This window comes from Sciurus carolinensis, chromosome 1 (genome assembly GCF_902686445.1).
Source record: "Sciurus carolinensis chromosome 1, mSciCar1.2, whole genome shotgun sequence".
NCBI classification, from domain to species: Eukaryota; Metazoa; Chordata; class Mammalia; order Rodentia; family Sciuridae; genus Sciurus; species Sciurus carolinensis.
In genome coordinates this window covers 110,129,037-110,150,603 of record NC_062213.1, presented here as the reverse complement: position 1 = coordinate 110,150,603, position 21,567 = coordinate 110,129,037, and the positions used below count along the sequence as shown (strand labels likewise).

General features: G+C 47.7%; 2 protein-coding genes across 8 annotated transcripts in view; one reads left to right on the top strand and one right to left on the bottom strand.

The window, feature by feature from the left end:
* Cept1 (choline/ethanolamine phosphotransferase 1) overlaps positions 1-924 on the top strand; it is a 37,264-nt gene extending 36,340 nt beyond the window's left edge. For all 5 annotated transcript variants that reach the window (XM_047520769.1, XM_047520778.1, XM_047520787.1 and 2 more), the window contains exon 9: positions 147-924. In XM_047520769.1, the coding sequence (XP_047376725.1) occupies positions 147-266 (120 nt within the window). In that variant the 3' untranslated portion in view covers positions 267-924. The remainder of the gene's footprint in view (positions 1-146) is intronic.
* Positions 925-1,347: 423 nt separating this feature from the next.
* On the bottom strand, positions 1,348-20,369 carry Dennd2d (DENN domain containing 2D). Of its 3 annotated transcripts, XR_007104333.1 has the most exons (13): positions 16,365-16,458; positions 15,611-15,786; positions 14,693-14,805; positions 13,705-13,774; positions 12,695-12,772; positions 11,510-11,650; positions 10,035-10,183; positions 7,571-7,748; positions 4,855-4,896; positions 4,365-4,449; positions 3,796-4,035; positions 3,055-3,535; positions 1,382-1,554 (listed from the first exon to the last, which is right to left on the bottom strand). XR_007104333.1 is itself a non-coding variant. In XM_047520758.1 (12 exons), exons 1-12 carry the CDS (start codon positions 20,202-20,204, stop codon positions 3,459-3,461), a joined length of 1,407 nt encoding a protein of 468 aa, XP_047376714.1. In that variant the 5' UTR covers positions 20,205-20,369; the 3' UTR covers positions 1,348-3,458. The 3 variants fall into 3 exon arrangements, 2 of the variants coding, with proteins under 2 accessions (XP_047376714.1, XP_047376705.1); XM_047520758.1 differs by lacking the exon at positions 16,365-16,458 and adding an exon at positions 20,147-20,369 and having other exon boundaries at positions 1,348-3,535; XM_047520749.1 differs by having other exon boundaries at positions 1,348-3,535; positions 16,365-16,650.
* Positions 20,370-21,567: the final 1,198 nt, after the last annotated feature.

Sequence of the window (21,567 nt, the reverse complement as noted above, 5' to 3'; positions counted from 1 at the left end):
ATGGGGAAACTGAGTTACAAAATTGTATAGAATTGAAGGTGAATTTGAAGAGAGAAAAAAGTCAGAGGCCACTCCTCTTTCCTTTTGGTAAACTTAGGGAGTGTCTAAGCAGGTGCTGAGAATCTAACAATTCCTTTTCTTTCCAGGTCTTCTCTTTCTTTGATTTGATCCGCTACTGTGTCAGTGTTTGCAATCAGATTGCATCTCATCTGCACATACATGTCTTCAGAATCAAGGTCTCTACAGCTCATTCTAATCATCATTAATTAGTTGGTGTTATATAGGAAACTCATGGTTTCTGCAGGAAAGAATCTGAACATATTAAGGAGAATGGGGGTGGATAAGAACAAATATAATTTATAATCAATGTTATGTAACTTTTATTCTTTGTTACTGGTAACACTCCCTAACTATCCTGTGTGAGAATGGGAATTTCAAGTCCCATCCTGTAAATTGTACATGTCATCATACAGGGTTTGGCCCAAGAAAGCATGCAGGAAAAAAATGCCATGTGTTTGTAATTATCCTGGATTCAGAATAATATTGTCATGGAGAGCAGGTCCCCAGTGGTGGAGATTTCTAATGTAGAATATTTGCAGGCCAAAAGATGGTTGTTTTATAATTTTAACAAATTATCATCTTTTAGTAACACCCTTGTTTAGTGTCTTCTCAAGCTTTCTTTACTAAAGAGCTCAGCTTGTGACACAGATACATCCCACTAGCATGTGAGGTGAGATGAGTGATAAAGACCTGGAATTTGGGTTGAAAGGTTTCCTATCTTCACATTGTTGAGGATGTAATTTTTTTATTGCTCAAGAAATGGTATCTCTCGTGGGCTTGGGAAATCTTATTAGCATGCAGAATAATGTGGTAACTTTGTCGATCCATTTTATTTTTTTAAATAAATAAATGATCTAAAAGCCAGCTTTTTCTCAGTTTTATTCAGTGGAAAGATAAACTAATGTGTTTTTTTTTTAATTTAAGCAAAATTTATTTCTGTTCTTTAATAAATAAGGAAATTTGGTTAGCTGTGTTGTCATACTATGTCCTGTGACAGTCCTGTCTTGTAGAAACTATTTATAGAAGGAGAACTACGTTCATTTTCCCTTTTGATGGGTTCTTTGTTTTACAGTCATTACCTTACGCTTGTAATTATGGGTCATTTGGGAATCCTTTCCTCTGCATTTTCAGTAATTGCCTGGGTCTCTCTAAGGGTCGTTTTGCACTCTCCTTTTCTGACACTCTCCTTTTCCGTGTTTATATTAAAGTTTGAAATAGGAACTAAGCACCCTTGTGAACCAGATTTATTTCCATTGTGTATAGATGTACAGTTGCTCGAATGAAGAGGGAGACAGCAAAAATATTTTAGGGCTAAAATAAGCCATCTTATTATTGACTTTTATTTATACCTTGTTCCATAATCCCAAATAAACAGTAGCTGCACTGCCTTTGCTGGCAGCCAGAACTGCACTTTCTTGCACTCTTCATGAGTCCATCAGTTCAGTATAGATCTGGATTAGTAATATAGGTTAAACCTTGAATTTCTTTCCTAAACTGTAATAGGAAAAGAAATTTCTCATTACCTTTGCTAGCAACTTCTCCAACATCTGGAATAGAGAAACATAGAAAAGTGCTGGGGCACAGCAGGTTTTGAAAGCTAGGACAAAGCAGGAAAAAGGATAACTCTTGTTTAACACAGTTACATCTCTTGTCTTGGTTGATGATCACACTAAGCACAGCAGGTGTTAATTACCGAGAGGCGATTGCCTGGCGAGCCTAAATGCTATACCAGTGGCACACAGCATTGATATTCTTCAGAATGGAGACTAGAATCCATGTCTTCTGAATCCTGCTTCAGTGTTTTTTCCTATACTACACTGAGTTTTAGTGAGCTAAAGCTGTAAATTGAGATGTTGAGAGCTTGAAATGTATATCCTAGAATCTTTTTCAGCATAAAGGGAATCTGAAAAGCATTCAGATTCAGTGTGTGCTTCAGCCCTGGATATTATTGTCATCAGATGAAGGGTACATTTGTAGAAAACCTCCACTGGCTCTGATTCTTCTTGTGTTGATTTATCTAGTAGAGTATCAAAATCACCTGAAGAAACTTTTAAAAATATATATAGATTTCCAGATGTTATCACTAAGAAGATTTTGGTACATTTAGGATGAAGCCTCAGTATTTTCATGAGCTTCCCAGGACTCTGTTTCCTGCTCTGAAACCTTTTGAGGTACAACTAAGTTTAGGAACAGAAGCCATAAACTGCCTAAAAAGATGTAGTGATTTTAGAAGAACAGCAACATAGTTAGCACTGTGGGAACAGTGGAACATCTACCACCTGCAATAGGGTCTCTGTGTTCTCCAAATCAATTTACATTGGCTTTAACTTCAATTTGGTAGCTCCTGCCCCCTATTCTACCTTCCAAAAATTTGTATTCTTTGTATAAAATTCAAGGGCCACTCTCAAACACATTAAAAAGGTGTAATTTTTGAAAGACAAGATGCTTCTAAAAATGTTTCCCATCTCTTGCAATGTTTAAAAAGAAGCTGTCAGTAGAAGTATAGAGGGAGGAGGGACTAGGTAACCACTGAACTCCTTTAGACTCTTGCTGTTATGATTCTGTTTTCTCAAAACAAACAAAAAAAATGTCAGTGCAGAGATCCCTCCACCTTTAGTAAAGGAATCACTGGGATTCTCAAAAGAAGAGGCAGTTGAAGGTGGGATGCTTAAGACTGCAAGTAAAGTACTAGTCCAAATTGGAAGTGATGGGCAGGCAGATGCATTTATGGAAGTCAGGTAGTGTTCCTCATTGGCTTCTGTTGACTGAGATTCCCCACTCAAGTTGCCCTGTACTCTGCTGCCCTGTGTCTGGTTTTGTTGCTGCTTTCTACCTGGATCTCTTACCGTTTTAGTAAGTGGAATACTGCTGACCCCTGGGATTCTGTGACTCTAATCACAGCCCACCATGACCAAGTCCTCCACTTCTAATCCAGTTTATTCTCACATATATTACCTTACATATTGACACACATGTAAACAATGAGATTTTCACCTTTATTATCCTCATGTGGAAGAGCTGAACCTTTGGGCCACGAACTTCTTTCAACTGTGTCCAGGATCTTGTAGTAGTGGTTCCCAGGAGGCATCAGTTGCATCAACCTTCTAACCAAGCACCTACAACATGTGTACTACAGTTTCCCACTCTGTATCACCTCCACAAAAAAGGCAGCTTTGAGTCCAATTCTGTGAGCTTGGGGTCAGAGCCCTCAAAGTGCCAAGAAAGCTCATACCTGGGATCCCAAACTCAGATACCAGTATGAAGCAAGACCTAGTCACCAGGACTCTGGAGAAGGCCATGGGTTCTGGGGGCTGAGCTTCGCTGAGCCCCACCACTCTGGCAGGGGCCAAAGTCCAGAACTGGCCTGTAGGTCAAGTCACTCCTGTTCACCACAGCTCTTATTTCACAGTTTTTTCCCTTGATTTCTTCTGTTTCTTCTGTTCCTCATATTCAAGTATTTTCTGTTGAAAATAGCCTGTGGGTTCAGATACAGGTGTTAGAGGCATGTGGTCAGGCAAACTGATGAACTCTGCACCCTACACTACACACACCACAAACCAACTTTTACAAAATATCAGCCAATGAGGCATTTTCTTAGGTTTCAGGTTTTTTCCTTCCAACCCCACTATTAAAATTTACAGCTCTTTTATGGGCCTCTAGAAAGAAATGCTCTTCCCAACCCTCTGTATCCTACAGGTGACTCTCTGGGACAAGGCTGGTAGGGGCTATCACTACCTGCAGGAGGATTCTTGCTCTTCTCAGCCTCCTGGATGAAAAGGGAGAAGAGCTGCGTCTTCACAAACTTCTTCACAAATCGGCGGTTGGCCTTGGAGGTTAGAGCCTTACAGAAGGACCGTTCTTGGAAATGGCCTTGCCCATTTGTCTCCCGTTTGATATAGGAAGCATAGTGACCCACAGTCTTGACAAAGAACTGCACAAAAGGACCTGAAACATGCTCGTTGATTTGTTCTGAAGCTGTCAGGGATATACAAAGACCATCTCAGAGGGTGGTAGAAGAATAAAATTACCCATCTCTCCTCTAAGGACAATTTTCATTTCAGGCCAAGAGTTTCTAGAGAAAGCAGAGGGGTAGCAATCCATGATACTGGTTGACTGACAGGTGAGAGCCCCATTATGGGTTCTCTGCCATTGCTTAGGAGAAATCTCACATTCCAACTTTCCCCAAGATCTAGGCCTCTGGAACTGGCCCAGGGCTGCTGAGTGAGTATATTTTAGTTCTGAAAAGGGATAGTTACCCTTGAACTCCTTGGACAACCCCCAAATAAGAGGGGCCTAGGACTTACTCTTTAACTCACTGATGCCCTGACCAAGAGAGTCTAAGATGTCATCTTGAAGCTTTGGTGGCAGGATGTCTTTTTCATCTCCAACCTAGAAGAGGATAGTCAGCTCAGAGGTCCAGCAGTCAAAGAAGAGGTGTGGAAGGAAGTAGGTGGCAGAAGACCAGGAAGGGAGCATGAATTCCACACCCCTGCTCCACCCACAAAAATCACTCACATAGAGGAACAACAGAAGCTGCTTCTGGACTTCCAGTTTGGCTCTAAAATTAGCAAGGGATTCCCTAGTTTGGTACTTGATTTATATCCATTACTCAAGAGGTATGAGCACTGATCTGGTAATGAAGTGGTCAGTTTCTATGTGCTCTCCTCAAGAGCAGGGAGGTCTTATTACCAGGAGTTCTCACTCAAAATGTTTGTCAGAATAAGGAAAACCGTATGAGGCTAGAGTGGCTGCACTGGTGGTGGGTCTGCAGGGACTCTGAACTCAGATGCTTACCGACAATAAGAAGGTTCCTTCACAAAGATTCACCAGCAGAACCTGAAAGAAACAATGGCTTTATTTCTTCACAGACCTTAGGAGGACTTACCATCTACATTTCTGCCTCTGGCTACACCTTTGGGCCTAGGTGACCATGAAATTGGCATCTTCAAATCTCATTTCCTGCCTGGCACTCTCCTTCCTTTCCATTTTCCTCTCAGTTTTCTTCCTAGGGAAATGGTGAGCATGTAGAAAGGGGTTAGGGAAAGAGCCCAGGTAGAAGGGGATACAATATGGGGAAATCCTAGCCAGTCACTGCCTGAATAAAACATTGATCATAGTAATTGCTTCTATATATGGAGCTTTTAGTGCCTGCTATACATAAGCACTTGGCACCTTTTCTCATTTAATCCTGGCAACAGTCTTGTGAAGCAGGTACTATCTCCATTTACAGATGAAGAAACAGATCTAAAGAAGCTGGAGGTCATACTGCCGACAAACAGCAAGACCCTTCCAAAGCCTAGACTGTGCTGTCCTTGGGATTACATTCCTCTGTCTACGCTCCCCTTACTTGTCAACCTAAGGATCAGAGTGGACATGTTTTCATCTTAATGCTCACAGCAACTTTATGTACAATTGCCTAAGGTTCTTTAATAATAATAATAATAATAACAATAACCTAGGAACTTTGGGCCCCAAAGCAAAAAAACAGCAGAGTCAGGAATGAGGAGACCATGTGGCTGCAGGTGAGTCAAGCATAGGGCTGGAACATGGGGGACCCTAGTTCCAGAACCAGCTCCATCAAGGCTCAAGGGGCCTGCAGTAGAGATCAGGCACAACAAACAGGCATGCTGCTGCCTGATTCCAATGAGAAGATCTGTTGGAATCCTGGATTCGTTCCCAATATTTAAATTGTAATATTTTACTTGAAATTTGGATTTGGGGCTCTTCCTAAAATGTCAGGAACTTACATTGTCCTTAAACTTGCCCAAATTCTAAAGGGCAACATGCAACTGCCCCCTTTGGGCAGGACAGGCAGTCAACAGTATACCATAGTTCCCCCACAAATCCTGCGCTGGGCCCCTCTTTTTAGTTTGTGACCTTAGTCTTGACAGTAGGGTGAAGGATCCTCCCTTCTTCCAAATATAAGAAAAGAGAGGGACTGAAAAGTATACCAGAAAACAGCCTGCACTATAATTATCCATCATCAGGGGAGAAAAGCTGAACTAGTCCAGGCCTGAAGCCACTTGTATACATAGGCTCAGGCACCTTCAGCAGGAAAAGCTGTTCATTTGGGGGGTTGGAAGGAAAGAGTATATATGAAGAATTCTTTTTTGAAGTTGCTCCTAGAAGTCCGTTCAATATTTGGGCACATAGGTGTCTGTGGACTAACCCCTTCCCTAGAGCCTATTTGGGGACTTAGGGGATCCCCACATGTACTCTGGCCACACAGCCCTCCTCCTTCCATACCCCCATTTCTCTGAGCAGATACTGAGGAGTGAAATAAGCCAAGGCTCTTGGCTCATAGGAGCAGAGTCCACTGGCTTTCGGGTGTCTTCCTGCTGGGTCATGAAGGGAGGAGCTACAGCTTCCGAGGAGCTGGAGCTGCAGAGTCAGGAAGTTTCATAACTTCTAGGGTTGGGACAGTTTAGGTTTTATTGCCAAACACAGGGCTAATACTCTGTCCCAGTTAGTCACAAGGCTGAGGGTGGTTCAAAGGGCATGTGTACTCAGTCAGCAGCTCTGAGGAAGGGTGGGAGAGCTGGGGGAGAAAAGAAAGGAAATGCAGCCTGCTTCTTAGCTTCCCAGCAATGCTCTCTACAGAAGGACTGGGTTTATCTGTGCTAGGTGTCTGTGTGGCCTCAGCACAGGGTTCTCTGCGCCCGCAGCTATCTCTTATGCAGAATGGGGAAGTCCTCCCCCTAGGGCTCCTTCCAGGCCTCTTCAATAGCTTCCTCCTTCTAGACTCCTCTCCCCTTGGTAGCCCTCTCTCTGCACAGAAGGAGTCGGTAATTAGCCAGGGTAGATAGTCCCAAGTAGCTCTTCTGTCTTCAGATACAGTAACATGCTATCTTTGAAGTTCTTACTGACAACTCAAAGCAGAACACATGTTTTGAGTGGATTTTTCCAACTATTGGAGACAGATTTATGTGATTAGTGCCTTTTTTCACAATGGTGCCCTCTGCCATGTCCAGTGGCATTTCCAAGAAAGAAGAAGTTAAAAAAAATTAAACGAGATTTGAATCTATATCCTCATAAACCAACTGAGCTCTGAGCCACTCAGAAAGATGGTGCTTGTTGCAGAAATCTGCATTCTCAAGACACTTAGTTTGCAGGAGGGCTCCCTTCCAAGGAATTTGAATGAATTCCAGTGGGGTGTGTGTTGTATAGACCAGCTGTGATCATCCATTGTGCTGAGAGAAGGGACACCCCAGAGATTGCTCATTAGGGCCAGCTTGTACAGGATAGTCTCATGACCCCTGAATAAGCTACATGCTGCCTCCTAGACCCAAAGAGAATTCATTCAGGAGAAGTTGAGCATCAAATGTGTGGCACCAGGCTAGAAGCTTTATACAGGATATTTCCCCCAGAATCTCTAAGAATGGAACACTTGTCCCCATTTTACAGAGATTAAGTCACTTGCCCCAAATCATACAGCTGTTAGTAGCAGAACCGGTATCCAAATCCAGGTCTACCTGGCTCCAAATCATGCACTCTTCTGGCTGCAGCATACCTCTTCCATGGGGCTGTCCATAACCTCCTGCTGAAAGCGCATTTGTACTCCAACCATGAAGGGTGTGGGGCAGCAGACGGTGGCCAGGAGACTCTCGGGCACAACAGGGATGTAGGTGTGAGCCCAGCTGAAGGGGTAGAGCAGCGCAGCAGCAGCATGGATGCACTGAGACAGGGTACTGGGACGGAGCACAGAGGAGAGTCAGAGTGGCCCCTGCACCTCCACCCTCATTGCCCTGCACCCACAGCAGCTACTACAAGTCCTGCCTGCAAAAAGGCAAGTCTGGGAGCCACACAGACCACAGAGCTTGTCACCACTTGTTGCTAGGAAAAGGGCAGAAACCAGGAGAGTCTCCCTCTCTCCACTAAGGAGTCTCACTTCACCAAGAAGCCTCACTCCAGGCTTCACTAACCCCAGGTGGGGCCTCCACTGATCTTCCTTTTCCCAAATAGTCTTCTCAACCCATTACTGGTCAAAAATAAAAATGGATCAGAAGAGGGAAGAGAAGAAGAGATATCATCAAACACAGAAGTGACAGAGCCACAGCTACGTGCTGACAGCTGTGCTAAGGATGAAGATACCAGGAAGAGTTAGACACCAGGCCTGCTTTTAAGGAACCCATAGTGTAGTAAAGAGACAAACTGTCAACATGGGCCTCAGTGCAGAGCAAAGCCTTTTGTCCTTGTGTCTATAAACTTTCATCCCCCACCCTGACCTCACATGGCTCACCCTGGCCACTTGAGGGCAAAAGCTACCAGGTTGGTGCCTGAGTTAGCTTGGGAAATTCCTTGGTTCCAGGAATCTCTGGCTGAACAATTCCTACACGGAAAGTCCCACAGAGGTGGCTCCTCCAAGCTATGCAAGAAAGCATCCCTCATGTCGTTACTACCCGAGTACAGTCAGCCTTCTCGCCCCCCTTCCACACACACGTGCACACTCTGGCTTCTCTATTTACTAGCTCTCATGGCTCTTCGTTCCTCCAGCCAAATTGCCCCAAAGCCAAGGCCAATAAAAACACAGATGCGGAAACCTTGTTTCAATTCTTGGTATCAAGCTAGAATTTCCTGAGTGAGAAAAGTTTGAGTCTCCAAGCATGTAGCTATAGCTCTGGCTGACTGGAAGTCCCCTCCCAGTTGGAGCATCCCAGGCCTAAAATCTCCACCTGGGAAGGAAGTGGGGAGTGGTGATATTTCCCTGGAGAAAGTTCAGTCCTGAGAGGTAAATCCTCCTTCACTTCCCAAACACTGATCTGAGGGGAAGGCCAGAACCCCAGATCCAGCCACCGCAGAAACTTCTTTCCACACAGGTGTAGTAGTGGAAGAGCTTTTTTTAAGGCAAATGATTCCCTTCCCACGAGGATTAAACTAAGACTAGTTCCTTTTTAGTTGTCACTGGTTTACTTTAGCCCCAACCCCTGTCCAAGCTTCCTCTCCTCTGAAACCCATGACACTCATCTAGACCTCTGACCTCTGTTATTTCCCTAACATCCTTTCCTTCTTCCCTAAAAGTTAGAACCAGGACTGTCAGCTCAATGTCACTGGTCTGTCCCCCCACCCCCTGCCTAGATACAAATAGAAGGTCAAACTCTTCCTATTTTATGATTTTTTTTCTCCATCTGTTACATGTCTCCCATGTACTTTTTATGTATGAAGCCCTTCAGAGGTAGAAATCAAGATGTGACCATGCCCTGCTTTGACTACACACAGGGATATACTTGATTGTGAACTTCTTAATAGCAGCTAATCCTCATCAATATGTCCCTGGCCTGGGGCTAGGTGTTTATAATGTGCACATTTCTTTTCATTCTCTCCACAGCCCTATGGTAGGAACAATCATTTCCCATTCTACAGAAAAGAAGATCAAGTCTTTAGGAAGTTAAGATGGGAACCTGAGGGGAACCTCATAGCTACAGGTGGAAAACAAGATTTGAAACTCATTCTGCTGATTTCAATACCATTGCTTTCAACCACTACACAATCCTACATCCCCTTAAGATCAAGAACCATGTCTTGTTGGTATCTTCCCAATGCTTTCATCTGGTAAACAGTTGACACACAATAAATATTTGTTGAATGAGTGAATAAATGGATAGATAGGCTTATCCTTCATAGCATCCTATGCCTTCCTGGAACTGTTCTCCACCCTCTTCTCACTCGGTCTTGCAAAGGCATAATCATGCCTGCATCCACCCTAACAGGTCTTGCCTAGGCTGTCCCAGGAACTTTGTGTCCTTCTCAGAGCGATTCAGGTACTTCTTCAAGCCCAGGAAGTAACAGAGTTTGGAGACAGGGCAGGGGAGTTGCAATAACTGTTTCTGTAGGTCTAAAATGAGGATTCAAGAACAGGAAGCAGGAGGGGAGGGTGGGCACACAGATCCTACAGTCTGACTTCCTTTGACAACCTCTAGTCTGTTCCCTTGGCCCAGGGATGCAGGCCAGAGCTGCCACTCAGTGGCTGGGCTCACCTGAGACCTTCTGCCAGGAAGATGATTTTTCTCTCCAGTACTGCAGAGGCAAAGATCTGAATAATCTGTTCAAAACGGAGGCAGTGCAACAGAGAACTAAAGTCCACGTGTTCGAGGTGGGAGTCCAGGGGCCGTGTCAGTGAGATGAACTGTGGGGAAAATCATAGAGGTGTCATCACACTGCAAAATCCCTCAGATCCCAGAAAGCTGAGCCTCTGCCAGCCCTACTCCATGCTCCTCTCCAACTGGAGAGATCTGATCCTGTCTCTTTGCCCCTATTAAAAACCCACAGGTGGTTTTGCTCTGCTCTGAGGATGGCAGGACCTAAGCTTCAACATGGTACATGAAGGGGCTGGGGTTGTGGCTCAGTGGCAGAGCACTTGCCAGCATATGCGAGGCACTGGGTTCAATCCTCAGCACTGCATATAAATAAATAAACAAAATAAATGTTCATCTGCAACTAAAAATACATATAAAAATTTAAGAAAAAATATGGTGTATGAGGTCCTGCCTTGAGCATACTCCTCTCTCAGCATGCTTCACCACATCTGTCCACCTCCGTTCCAGAAGCAAACCATGTTTTCCCACCTTAAGCCCTTCACAGGTTGGTCCTCCCTCGCCCCACATTGCTTTTACCCTTCATCAGGCCTCAGAGGCCCACCTTGACCACCTATTACTTCATCATCTTTTTCTCATGCAACACCCTGGATTTTCTTTCTTTGATTATATGATTTTTTAATTATATATTCATTGAGAGTTAAGTTATTTAATGTCTGTTTTCCCTATCAGACTTTTAGCTCCATTCAGGAAAGGGACCACATTCACTTTGGTCACCACTGTGTATGCAGAAAATTGCATACACTGGCACACAGAAAGCATTAAGTACTTATTTTTCAAGTAAATGAACAATCCTAGATGCGTCCATGTTTTTCTGTAGGGAAGGCAAAGTTCAGAGGGGCACATAGACCCTCCATGGTTCCAGACTAGAATTCCAAGGGTCAGGACTAGTATTCTTCAAACACTGTCCCACTTGCTGCTTCAGTCTATTTTGTGCCTTAGAATAACAGCATCCCCACGTGGCATGGGTAGGGACTCAGGGACAGGGATGGTGATAGGAAGTAGGCAGGTGAAGGCTGCAGGTAAGATAGAAATATAGGACAGACACACAGAATAAATGGGAGGTGTTCTGGGCAAGCAGCACTTTGGGGGCTGGGAACAAAGTCCTTTCTAACACCAAAAAACTCAACCTGCATGGGTTACTGATCGCAGATAAACACCTCAGTGGCTTGAACAATAACTAGGTGTTTATGGGCATCAGGCTGGAAGGTTCAGCAAAATCTGAGTTTGATTGTCAGCCAGTCTGTGCCTGGCTCAGTTTCTCTATTCTGCAACTTGGTGAATAGAAGAACAGTAGCGAGAGGAGCCCTGGAAGCCCACCCTCTCCAGCCAGGGGTCTCACCCATTTGCTAGCTCACCTCTGTGCCAGAGTCAGGGATAAAGCTCTTGAGGGTGACAGTTTTCCCAGGGGCAGGGAAGGCTGCCTCTCGGAGGCCCTGCATGAATGGGTAGATGACAGCCATGGAGATCTGATGCCTCTTTTCCACTTCATCTAGAATCTGCCAAGAAAGGACCACAAGAGACATGGCTCAGAGGATGCCACTGGTCATCCTAAGGCTCTCGTGCTGGTTCGGCTTAGTCTCATGCATCTTCTAGGCCCTTCCACCAACTGGCTCTTTCCCTCCCTGCTCTCAGCTAAATAGTCTGCAATCTTCTGAACAAAATCAGATATTTCCTAGCCTTCTTTTCATTCTCTCTCTACCAATCCCTATTCCTCCCTTCCCGCACCAATATAAAACTACAGTCCCCAGAAAGTCACCCTAGAGCACTCAGCAGCCATGACAACAGTGACTGGAATGAAGCCAGTGACCTCTTGAGTGTCACTCTGTCCTCCAGTTCCACTGGAAAATCTCCAAGGTCAGGGTCAGGGGCTGCTTCCAGCCCTAGAACACTGCTCAGATGGAAGTTCCTCCCAAGCAGAGCTGACAGAGGTCCTCCCCTGGTCCCCCAGGGGTCTTGCTGGGGCAGAGCACCAAGAAGCCCTTGAGGGCCACCAAGATAGGTACACTCTGAAGGCTCCTCTCTGATCCTGACTCGGTGTGCTGGTGCTCCAATCAGTCCAGCAACACGAGACCTGGGCACCTCAACTTCTCCCCTCCGAGGGGTTAGAGCCAGACTCGGGTCCCTACTGTATAATGACTACCTTCCTACTTGTTTAGTGCCCTCTTTCATAAAGAGACCTCTCATAGCATCCCAGGGGAAAGGAAGGTGAAGGATCATTAGATCCTCTGACAGATGAAGAAATTGGAATTCAGGGCAGAAGACTCCTGAGGCCCTTCCCTTGTCCTGCCTCCACTGCTTTCTGACTTGAGTACAGTTGGAGCAGTGGCACTCTTTCTCTGCAGGAGAAACAATTCTCTAGATTTGCCTAAAATCAAGTTGGGCTCAAGCCCCTCTCGGCTTCAGTTTCCCCAAATATCCTTGATGAAAGCTGAGCTGTCAGGAAGGAGGTCCACTCAGGACACAGGAAGGGTGGGCAGCCAGGCCAAGCCCAGAAGTCAAACAGGCCTAACAGGCCCTGAGGAATCCCGTTCCACCCCTACCTTGGAGAACAAGCCAAAGCAACCGATGCAGCTGATGATGCAGTACACTTTGGGAAGGCGAGGGCCGGGGCCAGCGGGCTGGAGAAGGACAAGAGGCATCTTCAGTGCTGCAGCCTTCCCAGGGGCTTCTCCCACCCGGGGCTGAAGGGCGCAGGGATGGGGGTGGGGGTTAAGGGGAAACTGTGGGCTACATGGAGAAAGGCCTGGCTAGACAGAGGTTCCATTCATGGGACAGGCAGCAGGGAGGTCAGAATGGTCACCAAGGTCAAAAGAAAATGGACGTCAGGGGGCTGGAGTTCATAAGCCAACACAATCTGAAGGTCAGCAAAACGAGGGAGCAAGCATGTTTTCAAGAAGAGGAAATGGCTAAGGAGGAGAGCACTGTAAAAATGCCTTGGAGAATCCTGGAGGCCCAAGAATTGGACCTAGTTGTTGGAATTCCAGTCTCTGCTCTGGGGACCTCCTGGGAACAAGGTTAGCAAGTCTGGATAAGACAGGGAGAGGAGTCAAGTGGAGCCTCTCATAATGCAGGGAGCTGTTAAAAGCTAGGAAGAGGCACCAGGTGTACACCTATAATCCCAGCAGTTCAGGAGACTGAGACAGGAAGATCACGAGTTCAACACCAGCCTCAGCAAAAGCAAGGTGCTAAGCAACACAGTGAGACCTTGTCTCTAAAGAAAATACAAAATAGGGCTGGGGATGTGGCTCAGTGGTTGAGTGCCCCTGAGTTCAATCTCTGGTAGTGCCCCACTGCGAAAAAAAAAAAAAGTTAGGAAAAGCACAGTCCAGAATCTGGCCAGCAAAGGTATCACAGGTGGGAAAGAAGGGTTGCAGTGTCCTCGCTCTCGAGGGGCTGCAGAAGGGGCACTGATATAGCAGCAACTGCTGGGCTGAGTCTCTACAACCACCACTTCAGGGAGCCTGAGCTTTTACAGCTGAGGCTTGAGCAAGCCCAGCTGTGGAGCTGAGCAGGCTGCAGAGAGGAGGGGGCAGTTCCGAGTGACACAGACCAAGAGGCGCCTGCAGTATCCAATCTTCCTGCTGCCATCCACATTGGTCAGGACAAAGGAGAAGGTCTCCCTACAAAAGAACAAACAAGACTTGGTTTGCATAACTCACTAGATTCTAAAACAGAAAGGTAGTCATCATCAGAGAAATGGAGAGGAGGTCAAAGGGGAGCTGCTGATTAGTCATATAAATACTGGGGTTAATAACCCCAGTAATTTATTAAGTGCTCCTTGGTGTCAAGCCCTAAATGCATCACCTCATTCTAAAAGAAACCTTTTGAGGTAGGTTCAATTATTATTTCCACTTTAAAGATGAAGGACTGAGGCTCTGAGAGGGTGAGAGGATATTGCTTGCTTGCTTTATTTATTTTTGGTACTGAGGAGTGAACCCAGGGCACTTTATCACTGAGTCATATCCCCAGTCCTTTTTATTTTTTATTTTCAGACAGGGTCTTGCTAGGTTGCTAAGACTGACTGCAAATTTGCAATCCTCCTGCCTTAGCCTCCCCAAGTCACCGAGATTACAGGCATGCACCTCCACACCTGACCTGTGAGGGTATTTCTTATCAAAGGCCATCCTAAGTGGTAAAGCCAAATTCAAACCCAGGGAGTCAACTTCCAGGGCTGGTGTCATAAGGGCCTTTGCTTCTTGGAGGCCACAGGCCTTTTACCCAGTCCAGCTTCCACCAGTGGCATCTATTGCCTTCTTGGAGGCCACAGGCCTTCTACCCAGTCCAGCTTCCACCAGTGGCAGTCAAATACAATTATCGCTCCTTGAACATCTGAGATTTCCAGTCATCTTTGAACTGGAGGTAGAACCACAGCTAAGATGCTTGACCTTAAGGGCCCTCAGGAGAGATGTTAATAAATGAATCAACTCCACACCCTGGAAGGAAATCAGCATGTGCACCAGGGGAGGGGGGTCACTGAGGACACATTGCCCACACTCGCCCTCCTCTCCCAATCTGATACTCCAGGGTGGAGCAGTTACCTGGGATATTCGGTGAGTGGTGCCCACTCATTTCCATCTGGGAAGCAGAACAAGGGAATGGCTTTGAGAAGCCGCTCCTCCTCCTCCTGCTGGCCCCGAAGCAGGTTCTCCCGCTGTCAGGAAAAGGGAGGCATGAACTGTGAGAGCAGGAAGGATGGCAGGCTTTAAAGTTATCTCAGGATAAGCTTTTCCAGTGACGTAGGGGGTCAAAGGGCACCTCTGTCACACTGCATGGTCTGAATTTTGGATCTGGCAAAAGAGGTTTCTGGGACACATCAACATAAGTGTGGGTTGGACTTTAGTATCCTGAAGATCTACATAGTTAAGAAGCAGATCAGGGGCCACACCACATACTAAAAGGCACTGAGCTGGCCAAACCTCTGCCTGGGAGGGTGATGTCAGAGAGATACCACATCAGAAAAGAGAAGCAGCCAGCTCATTTGCCACACCTGCTAACAGAGGGGTTAACAAGAAAGAAGCTGTATTCTCACCTCTTCCCCCAGAGCAGCATCAGAAAAGAAGGAACCTGATGCTTGGGCTGCAGTGGAGTCCTGGGCCTCCCACTAACTCTGTGCTGCCGGCCCTCTCCTTCCCGCACAGCAGGAAGGGACTCCTTCTAGAAGGTAAGCTTCTCTACACAGAAAGGTGACTGAAGACAGAATCTGGGCCAACTTTGAGGTCCCAAAAGGGGCAAGAGCACTAGCTTCCCTTCCAGGGAGCCTCAGTCAGTCCCTCACAGAAGCAGGCAGACCCAGATTCACTGGGTGATAACAGAAAACTAGGGCTGAGCGAAGAAGGAAACAAGAGCAGCCCGCCCAAAGCTCCAGCCCTGGCAGGGAGGGGAGAACGAGAGGGAACCCCCATGCCACCTTCCAAACACCCCAATTCTCAACCCCAACCCCCTCCTTCGGCCCTTACCTTGGGAAATTGGTAGGTGATCGTGGGTTCATAGTCATTTCCTGAGCGCTTTTTTTTAAGAGAAACCACCAGAAGGTATTCAAAGAAATGTTGTCCCCCAGCAAAGCTGGGCAGAGAGTGCTCTTGAGTCCTTTCTGGTTCCTTTACAGCTTCCCCTAGACTGTCCTGGGGAGATCCTGAAACCAAGACAGAGAGGTCCCTTCAGTATTTTTTTGATCCATTCTGTGGAGTCTGTGAGAATGTGGGCAGCCTGCACACCTCAAGGCTGCCCTGCCACATTGAGACACCGGAGCCTGACCAGTACCTCCAGTCACCAAAGAACACCAGAGCCAAGCGGGCAGTTTCCACACACACCCTGGCAGGTTTGAAACTGGGATAAGCCAAGAGGAGGAGAGAAACCACTGAGGTAGAAGCCGAGGAAATATACTGGACAGGTTCATGGAGACCCTATCCCCCCAGGGTACCACTGAGTCTCTGCCTACCTGAGGAGTCAAAGAACAGTATGCCCTGAGTGAACTTGTACTACATAAGCTGAACAGGCCCAAGGGGCGTATGACTATGATCACACCAACCATCACAGAGGGCACAATCAGCTCTGCAAACCTGCAGTGAAAACCTCATGGCCAAGTCACATGGGGGACCATGTGGAGATCAACAGATGAAGGAAAAAGAGGAAGGAGCACTTCAAGAAAGAAACAACCCCATTTGAAAGGGTTCTCCTGAAAAAATAGGAAGTGGGCAATCCAGTCCTGACCTGCTCGGAGTCGAGGCAGTGGATTTCTGAAGCGCCTGAGAGCTCGGCCTACAGCTCGGCTTACCAGTCGTCCTTCCATCTCCCTGTGCCTTCAGGGCATTAGAGTACTCTCCTTTCCCCCAGCAGAGCCTTGATTCAGAAAGGCTACTGCTTTGGTCTCCAGCCACAACTCTCTAAAGGCAAGCCTCGCGCTATCTTCCAAAGAGGGAGAACAGTTTCCATCCTGTGCACCCCGTGGTTGAGCAAGAAGGATGTGACGGGACCCAGGAGGCAGCTGAACGTGGGCACTGACAGAGGCAGCATCCTGGCACTGCAACTCAGCTCCAGGCTCCTCCCAAAGCCCCAGGGTGTGGTGTAAGAAAAGGTCATGAGCAAATACCTCCAAAGCCCAGCTGCTCTGGGCTAAGGGCTTGTAACTCTGGACTGCAGACTATACAGAAAGTTTATTTACAACCTCAGGGCCATAAGGAATGCCTGATAGCATCAGACTGTGGGCACTGGAACCTCCAGGTCTCAGGACAGGTATCTTACATCCCCATAGCTTTGGTTGCTCACCTTTCACTTCTCAACATGGTCAACAGCAGCTGAAAACTCCTGCAAGGTTACCTGCTACAAGTTTCAAGGACTTCAAGACCTCAGATGAGATCACAGAACCAAGCATTCCCTGCAGCTATGATGCTTCTGCCTTTCCCAGATCAAGGCACACTTAGCCTAATAATGACATAAATGGATTAATTCCTCTAGCAGGAGAGGGAGTCCTAGAAACCAATATGGACTCCAAAGTCTCCTCTCCTGATGATGAGGTAGAGAACAAAATCTACCTCTGAGCTTGGAATTCTTGCTATTTTTGGAATAACCCCCTTTCACCCCCTGCAACATGTCCAATGCAAAGGCAGAGCATTCTCTCACTAGGACTATTCCAGGGCTCCAGCAAATTCCCTCTTTCCAAATAGGAACCACTGACTCAGGAAATTGTCCCCAGCCTAAAGTAGGGGACTGGTTGCATCAGCAGCCTGAAGGTCACTTAGTAGCAGTAGAAAGCATCCGGGTGATCTCCACCCAACCGCAGTCCTGCTTAGCTTGTCTCCCTGTGGGGTCAGGCCAACAGGCTGAACTGTTGGCCCACAGCTGGGTCTAGAGAACCAGGAAGAGAGGGAAAAAAATAGCAGTAAACCACCTAGGCTTCTCACAGACACCCTTGAATAAGGAAATGCACAGGGTAAGAAGGAAGAACTTTTTGTCAGGAAGTTGTCTCAAAGAAGAGGCAGTAGGCAGAGGGGTTTGGTGTGTCAGCCACTCCTGCAAAGAACGAGCAGCCCTCTGGGAGAGAGTGGGATTCTGGGGTAAGAGAGGTGGCTGCCTTACTCCTAAGAGCTATCAGCTGGGCTTTTGTGGCCATGATTCCTGAGGGAAACCCCAATCACAGTAAATAAGGATATTACAAATGTTATAATTGGTGAGAAGCAAGAACCAGAACATTGCCACACCTTACCTACAGCCTGCATAGACTTGTTGAATAATCCTTATTACCTGTATGAGGAACAAGCAACTTCCTGATATAGGTAGGGAAACTGAGGCACACAGTAATTCAGAAACTATTTTAAATGAGCAGGATCTGTTGAAGGTGGGGATTATGAAAGCTCCAGGTCCAGGCTCTTGCCTTCTGTGTGCACACCACGGCAAACAACCTGCAGAGGTTTGCAAAGGGCTTTGAGATCCAGAATATTGTCACTGATCATTCCTGAACAGAAATCATGCTCTTTCCTAAGTCCCACGAGCAGCATTTTAAGCCTCCTTCCTCCTGCTTTACCAGGAGACCAAGGGAACAGCAAAAGTCAGGAATCCTTGACAAAAAAAAGTAACAGGACTTTTGGATTGACATGCAAAAAATCTATCAAAAGACTGCTTTCTTCCTCCCCATTTTCAAAAAGGGTTATCAAGAGAAACGTGTGAGAGAAAACTAGCATGCATCACACACATTTCCTATAAAGCATCTCATTTAATCCCCAGTGCCCTAGAAACAGATTATGATTCTGAGTTTTAGTTGATGAGGGAGTCACCCTTTCCAGGAAAGTCAGGAGGCTGGTTACACTTGTTTCTCCACTAGGAAGCCCCTCCCACAACCACAGGACTAAAGTCCCAGAACTGTTTAGGATATAGGTGAGGGGATTTTCTGACCTTGATCTGAAAAGTTGAACCTTTCTCTTTAAACTGAGCTGCTCAACCTAGGACTACTACCAACACTCCTCCCCACTAAGGCAATTCACACACACACACACACACACACACACACACACACACACACATCCTTCTAATCTGCAACTGCCTTGGTGCCAGAAAGGCAAAAGAGGGAAGGGAAAATCCCCAGGAAGGTGGAGAGTCCCATTTGGAAGCTGAAGAAGACACACTCTACTGGCCAGACAGGTGATCAACTTCAGGACAGATAATATAGACTAATTATCTTCCAGTTCCTCAATAGCTAGGAACCTCTTCCAAACAATCACCAGACCTATGTTGGGGTGAGTGGGTGGGAACAAGTGGAATGTCTCATGTGAGCTGCAAGAAGCAGACTCTATCCATTCTTCAGACTTCCCAGACCAGTGCTCTCCAGAGAAGAGAGGTTTCACACTGCATTCTGTTCTGACCTCTCCCTCATGGTGCAGGCTGGAATATATACTGGAGAGAACAGCAAGGATGCTGGGGAAAAGCACCTGTGTCAGAATCAACAGGAACAGGACAAAGAGCAGCTTGCTCAGAAGATACTGCAACTCAGAGAAGGAGGCTTTGACCTCACCCTGGAGTCTCCCCAACTCTGAGGCTTGGAGCAGGAGAGGGACTCACTGGGCTGTCCATTTGTCAAAGTTGGAAGGAGTAGGCTGTCTGCGAATGACCCCTGCTCACCTTCCAGAAGAGGACCTTAGGCAAAGAATCTAAACGGTTATGGCTGCTCAGCAGTAGGACAAGCAACAACAAAAGTTTATTGAATGAATGAACAAACTAATGATATCCTAATTGCCTTCCCTCCAAAGCCCAGCCCTCTTCTAAGAAGAAAAGAAAGAAAACTAACATTGACTTCTACTGTAATCCCCCCTATCTGGAAGAGGGGCATTAGTCCCATCTACTGATGGAATGGAGTGTCCCACTTCTCTGGGTCACTCAGGAAGCAGCTGAGCAGGCTTCAGCACAGTTCTCCCTACCCGCAGCCGGTCTTCAGGGCACTCGGGCCCCTAAACGGGGTGGGTTCGTGATCATCGGGAAGGGCAGTTTTCGTGACCGGCAGTCTTGGGAGGGTCAGGGGAGGGTGGCTCCCAGGAACTGGGCAAAGGCTCCAGGCGGGCGCGGGGCTGCTAGGCGGGGCGCGGCGCTGGCAGACGAGGGACTGAGGCGGCGCCTCGCGAGGGCACCGCAGCCCGGGCACTTCAGGCACACTGCGGTTGCACCACAAGCTTCCTGAATAAAAGGACACGTGGCCCCGGGGCCCCACAACGGTTTCCTACGGCCGGTCGCCTCCCCCTCGCCCCAGCAAACCTGGCCACCTCGCTGACCTCTGACCCTGCTCCCACCTAACCCTTTTCACCTCTACCTGTGCTGTCCCCAGCTCACATGACCCCTTAATCCCGTCCAATCACCCTGTCTTCCCGAATCTCGCCCAACTGCTCCCGGGTCTCGACCCTCGCGTCCTCCTTCCTTGGTCCCCAACTCCCGCCAGCCTCTAGAACCGGTTCCCCGGCCCTGGCTTGGTCCCCGCACCCTCGCCCCGGCGCGCCCTGGCCAGCACTAACCCCCGTGGCCGCGCTTCAGTCTCAGGCTGGCTCGAAGGCGGCGGCCGAGCCCATCCATGGCCCCTCGAGTGCCCGGCGCCCGCTCCCAGGTCCGCGCCGGCCCCGCCCCCCCGTCCGGGACCTCCGCGGCCCCGACACTTTCACTTTCATGCGGGGGGGAGGCAGCGGGGACAGGCCTGGGGCGGGGCGGCGCACCTTCCGGGCTCCGGCCCAACCCCCGGCGCACCTGGGCGGGACGCGCTTCCCTGGGCCCCTGGCAGGGCAGTGTGGGGTGACAGAGGGCGCTCGACGCGCGTCCGGGAGGGGCGGTGCCACCTCGCTTCCACCCCCCAGTGAAGCTCGATTTCCGAACCCTGCAGTCCCGGAACGCATAGGGTCCTGACTGAAGGCACCCCCACCTCCAGGACCAGGGCTGGGAGGTGCAGCTCCCAGATGGCACCAAACTAACTCCAGAAGGGGGCAGAATTTTCAACCCCTCCACTTCTCTCCTTGCAACTGCTTTGGCCTCTGGGCCATTTCTCTTGCCATATTCTTCATCTCACCCTGGAGGCTGTCGAGAGAGGTGGATTAGGGGCCTGACCCTGCCTTCCATCTCCTTCCTCTTCTCACTTTCACTGTCTTTCAAATATACCAAGACTTCAAACTCCAATTATCAACCATGATAGCCTGATAAGTGCCACTTGTTGGGGGAGGGGGGTTCTGCCTTGGCTCCCCATTCCTTCCCAGGACATGCATCTGTAGGAGTGGGAAGTGCGGAGTTCATCTGAAGTTTCAACGAAACGAGGGTGCTATCTGTCCTACTAGAGAGATGAAAAAGTCAGGGAATGGAAAGCTTTTTGTAAGCTGTTATGTGATTCGAATTCGAGGGACACTGTCATCATCATTAGAGCCATCTCCACTCTAATCCCAAATCCCAGTGCAGGCTTGCAGCCTCTCCTCCCTCTTCTCACTTTCACTGTCTTTCAAATATACCAAGACTTCAAACTCCAATTATCAACCATGATAGCCTGATAAGTGCCACTTGTTGGGGGAGGGGGGTTCTGCCTTGGCTCCCCATTCCTTCCCAGGACATGCATCTGTAGGAGTGGGAAGTGCGGAGTCCATCTGAAGTTTCTCTGTTCACCAAGGTCCTAGTCTCTCAGCTTCCAGAGTGGGTCTCAGAGGGAAAGAGACTTTGGCAGATGTCTGGGATTCATGGAATGACCCCCACCCAAACCAACATCCCTCTTTCCTCTCCTTCAAGGTGACTCTCTAGTCACAGAGGAGGGGAAGGCAGAAAAGTTGGGAAGCCAGCCCTAGTATTAAACTGTCTACTCTTAGCCCAGAGGCTCCAAAAGTTGCCTTTACTCTGGGCGTAGGCAATTTTGTACTTAATTACACAGTCCGTTTCTGTTCCCTTTTCTCTGGATTCCTGCACGCAA